At 44.1% G+C, this 12,740-nt stretch overlaps 1 protein-coding gene across 2 annotated transcripts in view; it reads right to left on the reverse strand.

Annotated features, from left to right (window-relative positions):
- Positions 1–266: 266 nt before the first annotated feature.
- LOC138260944 (deoxyribonuclease-1-like) overlaps positions 267–12,740 on the reverse strand; it is a 55,237-nt gene continuing 42,763 nt past the window's right edge. For both annotated transcript variants that reach the window (XM_069209489.1, XM_069209487.1), the window contains exons 7-9: positions 10,514–10,671; positions 9,057–9,153; positions 267–775 (exon numbers count right to left, since the gene is read on the reverse strand). In XM_069209489.1, coding sequence (XP_069065590.1) covers positions 701–775; positions 9,057–9,153; positions 10,514–10,671 — 330 coding nt within the window. In that variant the 3' untranslated portion in view covers positions 267–700. The remainder of the gene's footprint in view (positions 776–9,056; positions 9,154–10,513; positions 10,672–12,740) is intronic.

A 12,740-nucleotide genomic window follows, 5' to 3' on the forward strand; every position in this document is an offset into this window, starting at 1 on the left:
ACTGGTTGTTCCATCTACGAGAGCAGTAGTTCTTAGCCTTCTGACTTCTGTGGACACCCCACTTAATCACTATTGGAATCCGGGGATCTTCACTGAATTATTTTTGCAATCCGGGGACTCCTACTTAATCAGTCCAGGAAGCCGAGGCCCCCTGCCTAAGCATTTTAAATGTTTGAACCACAACATAATACGCAAAATATACAGAGACAAACATTCATCAAACAAGTACAAAAGTGATTCAATATTTTATTTAATTCATTAGCAAATTTAAAACAATCAACATTTTAATAGGAAGGTTGGATAATTGCAGCCACTAATTGTCTATACTATATTATTTTTGATGCACTATCACTGCTCCCACAAATCAATCTGAGGATACTAACTTAATTTTTAGCTTCTAATTTTATATTTCTTCACATTTACAGAAGTTTTTAACAATATAAATTGTACATTTTGCTTCTTCTTGCATATACACTCTATTATCTGTTAATATTATTTAATTTTCTAAGCAGTCAGAGACTCCCTGAATAGGCTTTGAGGACCACAAAGAATCCTCAGACCACAGGTTAAGAACCACACCACCAGAGAACAGCGGGGCCCAGCAACATGGAACTGCAGAATGGTTCCACCGATTCCTTGAATTTGCAAGAATAGTTTGTTGTTATCCATCTTCACAGTCTGTACCATTGGTAATGGCAGGTCAAAGTTCACGGTCTGTCCTGCGATCTGGTCGAAGGTTCACCTCCACAGGAAAGTGGTCGCTTACTTCCAGTGCCTGTAAACAACACAAGAAAATCAACATGTTTGAGGGATTAGGCTGATAGAAGAAACAGTCCAATTCAATAGAAATACATGTAAAATGCAATCAGGTATGTGGAGTGGGGGAAGGTGTGAAAACAAATCTGTGGATGTGTTTGGGGAACATATACATTATTGTTTCTTAATTTAAAACCACCAACCTTCAAGCAAGCTACTTCAAAATGTACTCTCTGTATTTATTTTTCAGTGTTCATGAAAGCAAGTAAGCCAGTATTTAGAAAGTCAGCTATTTTAATTGTGTAGGATCTGTGTCCCACTCACACATATTTCACGTTATCCTCTTATTGGAGTGAATGACTGAGAGCGGCTTCCTTTAGTGGTATCCCGTAATTTAGCAGAAAGGTAAGAAAAACATCTTCGGGTGGTCCAGATGCTCCTCATCCAGGGAACAAGATGTAGCTGATGATTTTAGGATTCTGAATGGAGAGAAGCAGAGAAATCTGGTTCATAGGAAGATTTGTGGCAGGTACTGCATCTTTGAAAAGGGATCCTCTTGGATACAGGACATCTGGTCAGATGGGAAGAAGCAGCTGATATTGAAAGGCACCAAAAATTTATCTAGCAGAGTTGGTTTAAAGGGGTTGGATCTTGAGAGAGGATTTTCACAAACTAAGACAAATAGCGTTCTCATGATCAACCCTGGAGAATATTGTAGCCTGTATCACAGTTTTTCTAAAAGACAAGGAAGGAAAAAGAGGGAACCTGCACAAGGTTTTCCACCAGAAAAAAGATATGAAAACACCGGTAATGTGAGTTGGCAAAAGAAAGATTATACCAAAGTTTCTCGCCTGAGTGGAAGGAGTTAGTGGATACCTATCAAACATGACCATAAAGACTGTCAGACAACTGTGACACAGGATGTCCGAAGGTCGGTAGCTCCATTTTCTTGGTGTCCAACTTTGGATAATTGTTTTGCATCATTTATGAGATGGCAAGAAGACAGTGAGTGAGAAAAGTGTTGCAGAGAGTAGCTGGAGTCCTGTCTTCACAACAGTTGGATGTCATCAGCACAGCGGTAAAACTGGAAGCCAAAAGAACAAATAAGAAATGCTAAGGGGTGTAGATATATGTTGAAAATTGTGGTGCTAAGAACTGAACTCTGCGGATCAGAAATATTAGAAGAATGACCGACCGAGCAAGATGTGGTGAGAAAGAGGCAATCCAGTCAAATGCCAGGAAGTCTGGAAGTGGAGATTGTAAGAGTACTGAATGTGGGAGAGAAACAATAATATTAAAGCAGTTTCACTACAACAGTCCAAGGTAACACAAGGATTTTTTCATAGCGGCTTTGAGAACTGATTGTGAACTGTTTACAGGATGGAACCCAGCCTGGGCTTGGTTTAAAAAATAAAATAAAAAAAAAAGAGTTACAATCAATGAAACTGCAAGTTGTTGGCCAGTTACAGATTCAGTGGCTCTGAAAGGGATGAGAAGGTATAAGATCTGCCAGAATGGACGGATCTGCACCAGGTTGTTTGAGCAATGGCCTAACTAGGGAGAAATGATGGTGGAAGAAAGAGAGAGGTTACACCTCATTCAGAGCCGGGGCAATTGCATTGACTACCAATTGAGTGATTGTCACTGAAACAGGAAAGGGGGCATCCAGATTTGGTACATTTATTACCATTAAACTAGGGTCAGGATCGAGAGGTTCAAGATTGAAATAGTCAATGAGGATTTATCACCTGGAGAATTATGGTCAGGAGGTGGATAAAAATGAGCAATCCTCACATACAAACTCAGAAGCCGAAGTGGAACTATTAAAAACATAATGGACGGGCATGGCCAAGAAGGCGGAGCGGTGAGTGGCATCCCTCGGGCCCGAATGCTTCTGCCCACTTCCAGACTTGACTACGACCAGCTACTATGCCTATGATGACCAGTACTCCCGGGGCACCTCTGGTGCCCCTCGTAACCAGGGCATAGACCAATGGCATGGGGCAGAGAACTTCAGCGGCTGCAGAGGCCTGGAGAATGCTGGGCCACGACTTACAGAGAGTGGCCTGACTGGGGGGAGCCGGGCGACGGCAGGTGGTGCTCTGCTGCCTTTTAGAAGCCGGGAGGGTGGTGCAGGCGTGGAACCCCTTCTGACAGCACACCTGGGGGAAAATAAGGAATGAGGCTCTGTGTGGATCACAGGGCCTGCGCAAGTACGGGAATGCAGGCTTGTGGATTATCAGCCACACGCCTGCAGCCTACTGATAGGAGGTCTGGTGAAGCTGCAGTCAGGGAAGACTGATAGAGGCGGGGACCCCCGACAGCAGCTGCGGGCCAGAAGAGTGCTCACTCAGTGGTGCACACTTGTAGGCGACCAAGGGACTGGGCACTGCTGTTGACCAACCCAGCAACATCGGACCCTGGAAGAACAGCAGCACATGGAGCTAGGAACATTGTGTAGATGGCCCAGCACATGCAGACTATGAGCACCACAGGGTTCCTCCTCGATGGGACAGCATTGGGCAGGGACCTGCTGGGACTGCTGTGTTGGAGAACATAACCAGCCCCAGGGGGAAGATGGTGTTCCCTCGGACCTACTTGATGCATGGAAAAGACCTCAGATCTTTGCCCCCTGAGACATGTTATCCACTACTTGAGATGATCAGGAGCCACTGGAGATCATGTCTGGGCACTGTAGGACCTCCTGTGCACCGATCTTGCCTTCCTGAAACAAGAAGGGTTTCTTCATGACCCGTGGAAAGAAGAGCTGTCCCATGGCAGCCTCCTGGCATTTCTGGATATGTCCCATATGGGCTCTGCAGCCTTGGAACCAACCATAGCACTCACCAAATCTGATCTGGTGGAGAGCCTACAGATCTTCAAAGCAAAGCTCAGAGATGAGCCTAAGAAGGACTTCATCACAGACTTAACCGAGCTCTGTGCAGACTCGACTACGAAGATTACATAACTGCACACAGATGTGGATGCAGTAGATCAACGAATCTTCAATGCAGAAAGGCACATAGAATAAACTCATGCAAATGATCGAAAAATTGGAGGATCTCGAAGACCGTTTGAGACATGAGAATCTACGGTTCAGAGGACTCAGCAAAGAGATCCTAGATGCCAGTATGGAAGCCTTTGCGTCCGGCATGCTTTCACCCTTACAGGACAATGACCACCTTGTGATTCATATTGATAGAATTCATTGTGTCGGACTCAAGAAACAATCCCAGCAACAAAGACCCAGAGACACTAATCATGTTCGACTACTTTTTTGAAAAAGAGGGTGAGGTGAGATGTCAGGATTATTCCTGCGTGATATACCAAGATGTCTTTCAACTTACGCTACAGCTATGAGCTGACCACAAGTATATCTCCCAATTATGCAGCAGCCCAACTACGCACCGTAGTGGAGCAGTCAATGATGGACTCAGAAGAATTGGAAGAGTATGGGCCACACAATAGTAGAGAGGTCCCTCTGGGATATAGTGTGGTTCAATAAACATAGTAGACCATCCAGTGCATACATCAGCACCCCAGTATCCACACCCCTCAAGATGTGGGATCGATATGTTGAGTTGAGTGGACAGTGCAATACCCATCCCCCTATACAGCCATTCACTCCTCCCTGCAGGGATGGGCATTTCATAATTGGAGGGAGGGTGGCTGTGCAATGATTACAGATATGTATAAAAATGCCCACAAGTCTTTCGTACAGTGCATCCTGTTTTTGCGCTTCTGAAGTCTGAGAGGCTGCGACTCTGGGTGACACCTCCCTCTATCCACGCGGGCGCCACCAGGGCTAAAACAACATTTGGATTTTTTTTCCAAACTAATCTACACTCAGGGTACAATCTCAGCATTATAAGCTCCTTATAGTACAGGATAAACTCCAGACTTGGAAGCACACCAGGGGATGGGAACAGTCCTTAGGTTCACAGGGCACCGCTAAACAATGGGATAGATTACAGAGGGACATAACGTGCATCTTTGACGTCCACTCAAAGGAGAGAAATACACTAAAGGGTATAGTACAGCTGGTACTTAACACCCCGCAGAGTACACTACATATACCACAATGCTTTCCCTTGTTGCTGGAGGCGATGCGGAGCCCTAGGTGATGTTCTCCATAACTGGTGGGCCTGTCCTATAATCCACCTCTTCTGGAAGGAAGTCCCACAATTCTCGCAAAGTGCGCTTGCTGACATACCCCCTTCAATTAATGTCAGGGCTGATGTTCCTAGGCTTCAGGATAGCAACTCTGAAAGCACTGCCGAAATATGGATTGCATACGTTCTGGTAGTGCTTGGAGCTGCCAAACTATCATTGGCATATAACTGGAAGAAAGTGAAATGCCCTGCACTTGGTACCATAGACTGTGGACACCATTCTATTCTATTCATAAATTCTTATACAGCGCATGACTACCAGAAGGCCTCCCAGCATTAGAATAGACATTGCTGATTACAGTCCATAGTGAGGCTGGAGTCCAACCATATCCCAAGACTCTTTATTGAACTTTTAGGTGGTGGGGGGTTCCTCAGACAGTCTGGTAAGGGGCTCAGATTCCTGTTACGGAGATTGTTGCCCAGTAACATGACCTTAGTTTTGTCTTCAGTAAGTTTTAATCTACAGTTGGCCATCCACCTAGCCACTTCCCGAAGGCAAGGAGTTAATTGAAAATGACTTGAGCATGGATCTGAGGAGATTGACGTGACCAACGGGGTGTCATCTGCATATGAAACCAGCGACAGCCCATAGGAACACACAATCTCTGCCAGTGGGTACATATATTGAAAAGCGTGGGGCTTAAAGAAGACACCTGTGGCACCCCAGGCCTCAAATGAAGAGTTTTGAAGAAGGACCAGTCTAGTACGTGAAAGGTACGCTTCTCCAAAACGAAGGTGAGCCATTTGAGTGTTATGCCATCCATACCTGCACTTAATGTTCTTTGAATAAGAATAGCATGGTCTACAGAAACGAAGGCTGCGCTAAGATCTAAGAGAATAATGGCAGCTGAGCCACATAGGTCTAGACGACGTCTCAGTTCTTCCACCATTGCCAGCAAAGCTGTTTCTGTGCTGTGCTATGGTGTAAAACCCATTGAGTTGGGGTGGGGAACCTAATAAGCTTCAATGAAGGCAGAGAGATGTTTATTGACATGGTTTTCCAGGAGCTTGAATGCTCCTGGTAGTAGAGAGATTGGCCTATAGTTATTCAGACAAAGGGGATCGAGACAGTTTTTTCAATAGCTGTTTGACCACTGCATGCTTCCAGTGGGAAGGGACCTGTTCACTATTAAGTGATAAATTTAGTAGGTCAGTTAAAACGTGAGCAATTCTTTCTGGCCCTTGGCAAAGTATATAAGGAGGTGCAGGATCTGATGGGGTCCATTGGCAATGGAACCCTCGAAGAGTAACATGAAAGGCACCCAACTACTGTTTGACCACAAATGGAAGCCACTCAATGAACAACTCAGTGGGGGCCCGTCTAGTTCAGCCCACCCTCCGCGATGGTGAAACCTGGGACTCTTTAACTAGTGCCGCAAAGGGAGTCCACATGCTAGTGTGCAATAGATAGGTCTTGTGCGAGGAGACCGTGATCAGAGGCCAAGGGGTTCGCCGAGTCGACTTTAATTACATTCATGTAAGGAGAGGCTGTATGGGGGAGCTTAACCCTGCAAGTTGGGGGGATTGGAGGTTTGGCGTGGGGATGGAATTGAAGCATCCTTATATTGGCACTTTTTGACGTACTATTGTAGCGATTTAAGTAACCACCACCTGCACGGTGCCCACGTCAGAACCCATCCTTGATAAAGGGGAGTGTCTGTTTGTTGTCCCTCAGTCCTTTAATCCAAAAAAAAGATTCAAACGGGAAACAAAACCATATTGCAAAGCTTCCAACAAATTAAAGAAAACATCTATTTTGTCGTGTTAGCTTGGCTATCAATTCTAGCTTTGATTTGGTGTGAAGAGAGGGAGCTTTAGAGGGGCAGAGAAGATATTTCATCAACACGTGTGGCCTTTTTACATGCCAGATTATACGTTTTTAGTTATTCAACATAACAAATGGCGAGGTGTCAGGTTATGGGCCATCACATCAGCAGCAGAACATAGGCATGTAGTCAAGGAAGGAGCAGAGATTGCCATATCAGACATACCATGACAAAAAGAATGAGGGACAGATATAAAACATGGGTCTTTAGGTTAAAATCTCTGTACCTCATCCATCTCCTCTGGGGAGGAGGAAGATTTTGCAGATCCTACTACGGAACCAGCTGTGAAGAGGTAACACAGGGCTTTATCCAATAAGAAAATCAATGGGATCAATGTGTGGAAAGGTAAAAGTTAATTGTTATATACTGATCTTCAGTACTGGGTGTTTCCTTGAGTTGAACAGTGCATCAGAGTAAGGGTTTCTTTGGTACATGTTGTTATATAAAGCTATGTAATGCTTGTCTACGGCTGTACCTTTTTCCAAAATCTATAAATAACGTTTGGAAAAACATTCTCTATATCTCACACTCACATCTTTCTCTCTTTGTCTTGGTAGTAGGGTCTCTGTACCTCAGCCCCATTGTGTGTTGTTGCCCCTACGAGGACACAAGTGTTTGCAACATGCAGTTATAGGAGGGGGAGAATGTAATCTGCACTAGGTGACCACAGAAGTCCGCGGGGCACCTTCCTTGTCGAGACGTGGTACCATGGGCTCAGAGTAGTCTGCCACTCCACTGAACAACCATGACAGCCAATAAGTAATTCAGTTAGTACTACTGTGTGCTGAAGCATCTGTTAACAGGTGTCCCAGAACTTCGGCTCGGGCCTTTAACGCTGGAGCGGGCCTTTAAAGGCCGGTAGAGCCCACTACGGCTGGTTCTACGGCTATAATGTAGACATCATGGCTCACAATTACAGCAAATTAGTTCTTGGAATAGCACAGCTGTAAAGGCTGGAAACAATAATTCTGATGAACTGGTGGGAAGTATTTAAAAATGTTAGATATATTTATGTGGCTGCAAGAGCTTTTCAAGCTAGAATCAATGACTAATTTTTTATTTCAAATGAAACAACAATATGGTTAAAGTTACCCTGTAGGGGTTGCTTTCTCAAACTCTGCCAGTGCTGCACTTTGTAAATGCATATTTGTTGCTTGTAAGTTATTTGCATATTCTCTGCGTTTAGTCGCAAGCACAGAAATTGTTCTCCCACTGATGGATGTTAGTGTTTCATGTTAGTGTTGGTGCTATTGTGGTACTTGAATTTCCAAATAAACTGTTTTTGAAAATAGAAAAAAGGTGGAGTTCTGTATGATGGAAGAAGGCAGGTGGTACAACAGAGAACTCTGGGCTAAATAAATATGTTAGAAAATGGGGTGAACTAGGAATGGTAAGGAGCTCTTACTTACAACAGTGCAATGGTTCCGCTATGTCTGCAGAAGTGGATCATTGGTTGCATCACAATTAGGGGTGTGAGAAATGATAGTTATGTTGAAGAATTTGCAAAGTTTGTGACCTTGAAAAACTTTGCCTGTCAGCGAAATATTCTCGAATTCTTTTCCTGAGATTTTAGTCAAAAAGGTTGCCTTTTGCAGGATAATTCAGTAAACAGAGGTACTGCATTCCAGGGTGTACTCGATAGCCGTGCTTAAGCAATGCTGTTGGGAATCATATGGTGCAGAACAGTGCTTCTTACTCTGTGGTCTGGGGACCCCTGTGGGAGGGGTAGGTCCTCATAGCCTACCCAGGGGGTCCGCAACTGCTTAGAAAATGTAATAATATTAATAGATTAATAAAGTATATATGAATAAAAAAGCAAAATCTAAAACTGAAATTTTAAATCATTCAGTAATGTGAAGGAATTTGAAAATTGGAGGCAAAAAAAATTAAGTTAGTACCCTCAGACTGATTCATGGGGGCAGTGTAAGTGCATCAAATAGACTACAAAATGGACACAGAGTGGCCTCTATTGAATTTAGAAAAGGTCCAACCTTCCCATTAAATTTAAATCTGTGATTTGTTTGTGATGAAATAAATGATATACATTTAGATTTGTTTAATGATGGTTTCTGTACTTTTTTGTGTATTGCTTTGCGGTTCAATCATTGAAAATGCTTAGGCCGGTGTCCCCAGGCTTCTAGTGTTGACTCAGTGTGGGTCCCTGGCTTCCAGTAATGATTAGGTAGGGGTCCACAGATGTCAAACGGGTAAGAACCAGTGATCTACAAGGGGGAAGTTGTCTGTGCTTCCCCGTCCCCTCTCTCTCATTAAAGCAGAAATTGGCCTAATTCTGGACACTTACCTCTTCCTCGGACAGCCCAAGTTTCTTGGCGAAGTTGAACGGTTTGGCAGAGCCAGGAACCACACCATAGAGAAACTCATCTCCGTGGACCACGATCCTGTGGGCAGAAGCACAGCAGACTTTATGGCAAACGTTTGACACCAGTGTTTGTAGTACACATTTTGTAAGGTTAATTTAATTCTGACGAGTACAGTGCAATGCTCAAGAGTGGGTGACCATGCCACACATCTCAGGTGGTAGAGCACTGGGAACCTGTGCTCTGTCTCCCACACTGTACCGTGAAGATAGCCCCAGTGAGAGAAAACAATCACTGGAAAGTGAAGGCGTACAAGCTGTAATCCCGTAACAAAGATGGCCGGGTCGGTGTTTATTAATAGTAAGAGCTCGGTTGCGATATTCTACTTATTTACCGCCCCTGCAGTTTACGAATTTACTACCCAAAGGCACTGTTTCTATTGTCCTGAAGAGGCCGGATTTGCTAAGGCCGAAACGCGTCGACTGTAATTCCTAAGGAGTCACTGTTGGAATTCCCGAAGTGTTGGATTTAATAATCTGTGGACTGTATCGGACATCTTTCCAGTGATTGTTTTCTCTCACTGAGGCTAGATACTTTCCTTGGACAATCTGTCACTACCTTTCTTTGTTACTGCTTGCCACTGGATGGCTTAGCAGCCTATGCCTTATGTACTACGGTGCCTCAACGGAAGTGTTGGCTGATCTCTTTATGTGTATTATTTGTATATAATTATATTTTATTGTTATATATATATTTTGTTTTAGATCTTTTGGGTGCACAGGTAATTTGTGGATACTATGATTACATTGGTTTAATTGTAATAAAGAAATTATTTTTCAGTGAACAATTGAGGTTTTCGCTTAGATAGTTGGTCATATATTTATTCCTTCTGGATTTTTTGATTGCTGTACCGTATTTTAAATAAGGCACACACATGGTGGCAGTAGGAAATGCTAAGGGGCGCAGGGAAAGTGGCACTGCACTTGGTGTAGTGCACTTTCCATAAATCTGCCCCTTATTTGTCTATTGACCACAGACTCTTGGAATGTTGGTAGGGCTGGCATAGAATCAACTACATATAAGGATGTCTGACGACTGACTGATTGCTTCCCAGCACTGCCAGCCTTTTAAAGGTACTGCACACATTACAATCTCCTGTTTTCACTGCATGACAGTCTGTTGCTGGGCCAAGAAGTTCAGGTATCACTAGCCATCAAGTCAAAAACCTACTTATGCAAAGCTGAAAGAACATGCCAAATTAAAACAAACCATAAACACACTTCTCTACGGAGCCAAAAAGCGAATCACTACTTTCTAAATGGTCATCATTTTCTGCATCACGTCACTAAACCCAGAGTCCAACAGTGACACATCCAAGTCATCTGGACAGCTGCAAACCCCCATCCCTGCCACCAGACTCTGACCCCTGAGGCATCCCTACCTGTCGTAGGCGCAGTGGGTTTTCTGGCGGACGGTGGTGTCGGCCTTGTCGTCGATCAGCCAGTGGAAGCGGTCACCGCTGCTCAGCCGGATGCTCTTCCGGTCTTCCATGGTCAGGTAGGCGCATGCAGCGTTTAGGTCGCCCAGGAGCATAATGTTCTAGACAGACAGAGAGGGCAGAGGTGAGTGGCATTTTCCCTGCTGGGGACTCTGTCGATCTGCCCAGCTCCTCCGAGCAGGTCTCTAGAAATTGCTCTTTTTTGGAGGGGGGTCTTTAGCAAAGTGTGTGCATGACCTCAGTAAATTGGCTTTTGCTCCCAGAAGCAAATAAACATCCACTCTTACAGAGAAACAGTCACTTCAGAAAAATACCACTAGCACTTAAGGAGGTTGTTCACTCTCTTTCAGATTGCAGTATCTAAATAACCGGCCTATAGTCGCTCTTAACCCAGAGACAAACACCCAGTAATTTGAGCCGGTGGTTTCTGGTACGCGACACCGGGACTTAATTGTCAACACCGTTACTTATATCAGTCTGCCACATGGTGGCGCTGTTTGTCTAATTTAGAGATCAACACAGCAACAGTTGTTTATTAATTAAATATTCTTTAAAAATGACTAATACCTGCCACCCAACCCATTCATATAGCGCTGGGGACTTGGAATAGCCCACAATGTCACACTTGTAGCAGTGTGATGCTGAGGAGTTGTGTATGTGCTGCCGTTTGCAGCGCTGACAGTGACAATTTGTGGTGCAAACTGCGGTGGCCTCCTGACGAGGGCCCTGGCACTTACTTCTTTACAAACTAAGCACCGCAAACACCATTTATATAAGAATTGCCAGTGACAATAGGAACTTTGGTGCTGACACAAAACCTCTGTTCGTCCCCTTATTGAGTGGCAGAGACAAGAGTGACTTCTGCTGTCTGAAAAACAAGCACTGGAAAGACCATGGGCCTGGCAGATGTATACAAATAGAGGGATTAACACACGCTGTTTAGATGTGCTGCCTGTAGAGAGCTTGTTTAGACATAAAAAGCCATGCCTAATGCTTTGTCAGCACTGAGGAAAAAAGGTACAAAACATGATTGCTTTTTCTAGAGAATGCATATCAGAGATAAAGAAAGAAATATGACAGTGTGATAACTGAGAAGGCTTTTTAAATGTAAAATAGTCCTTCGCGAATTCCATTGGAAACACTTCCTAGAAGGTGGAATTATACACCTAGGAGCCAATAGCACAAGGTGAAGTAGATATCCTACTCTATGCGGAGCCACAGCCCACCCTATTCATATTTGAAGTAATTGGTAACAATGGGTAATGTAAACAACCTAAAACAGAGCCATTGTAACTTCTTTTGAATGTGTCTGCCATTGGCAAAGCTTTACATTGTGTCACAGTGTTCAAAATAGCGGCTGCATTTGTTTCCCTTTAACTTTTGTTTCTTGTGCAGCAACCTTTTGACCCTCAGTACCATTCTCCTGTTCCATGCAGACCCTGGACGCTGTGTTTGTTGGGTGACCTAGTGCTTTGCAACTCATCTATCAGCAACAATTCTCTCCACACTGAGCTGTTTGTCCAGTACAACAGCTACATTTCAGACGCGCTTTTCGTGTATTCTGGGACTTCGAGAAGGAATGTGTTCCGCTTGGCTGGGAGTTTTGTTACACAAGTCAAACCATGTATTGACTTTATTTAAGGTTTTCTTATTGAAAACACACCTCCTTTGCCAACACTTAAAACAAGCCAAGAGTCCTGCTCACACAGCAACCTGTGCCAAAATGGGGGTTTAGTGCTGTAAATTAGCATGTAGCAACACCACAAAATAAAATGATGGACGGAGTGTTGAAACTTTTCAAACACTCAACCTCAGCCACAGATCTGGGTTTAATCCATCGTTATTTTGCTCGCCACGTCACCCAGCTTGGACCCAGCCATATGCAAATCAGCCTTGACCCTGTTCCCCAGGGGAACAGTCCAGCCCAGCTGCCAAGTCCGGTCCTCCCAGATCTATGACTGGGGGGTGAATGTTCAAAACGTTTTAGAACTCTGTCCGTCATCCTTTTGTGTTGGTATATTAGATTGTAGCTTTAAAAAACACGACACAAAATGCTTTTGGCGTAATAACTTTTTTGTGCAGAGGTCATTTGGCAGTCTTCTTGCTTCATTTGATTGATTTTATTAGCAGACAAAAGGCGCAGGGGAAGAGGCTGGGCCAGATGCCCTGG

Source organism: Pleurodeles waltl, chromosome 10 (assembly GCF_031143425.1).
Source record: "Pleurodeles waltl isolate 20211129_DDA chromosome 10, aPleWal1.hap1.20221129, whole genome shotgun sequence".
Lineage (NCBI taxonomy): Eukaryota > Metazoa > Chordata > Amphibia > Caudata > Salamandridae > Pleurodeles > Pleurodeles waltl.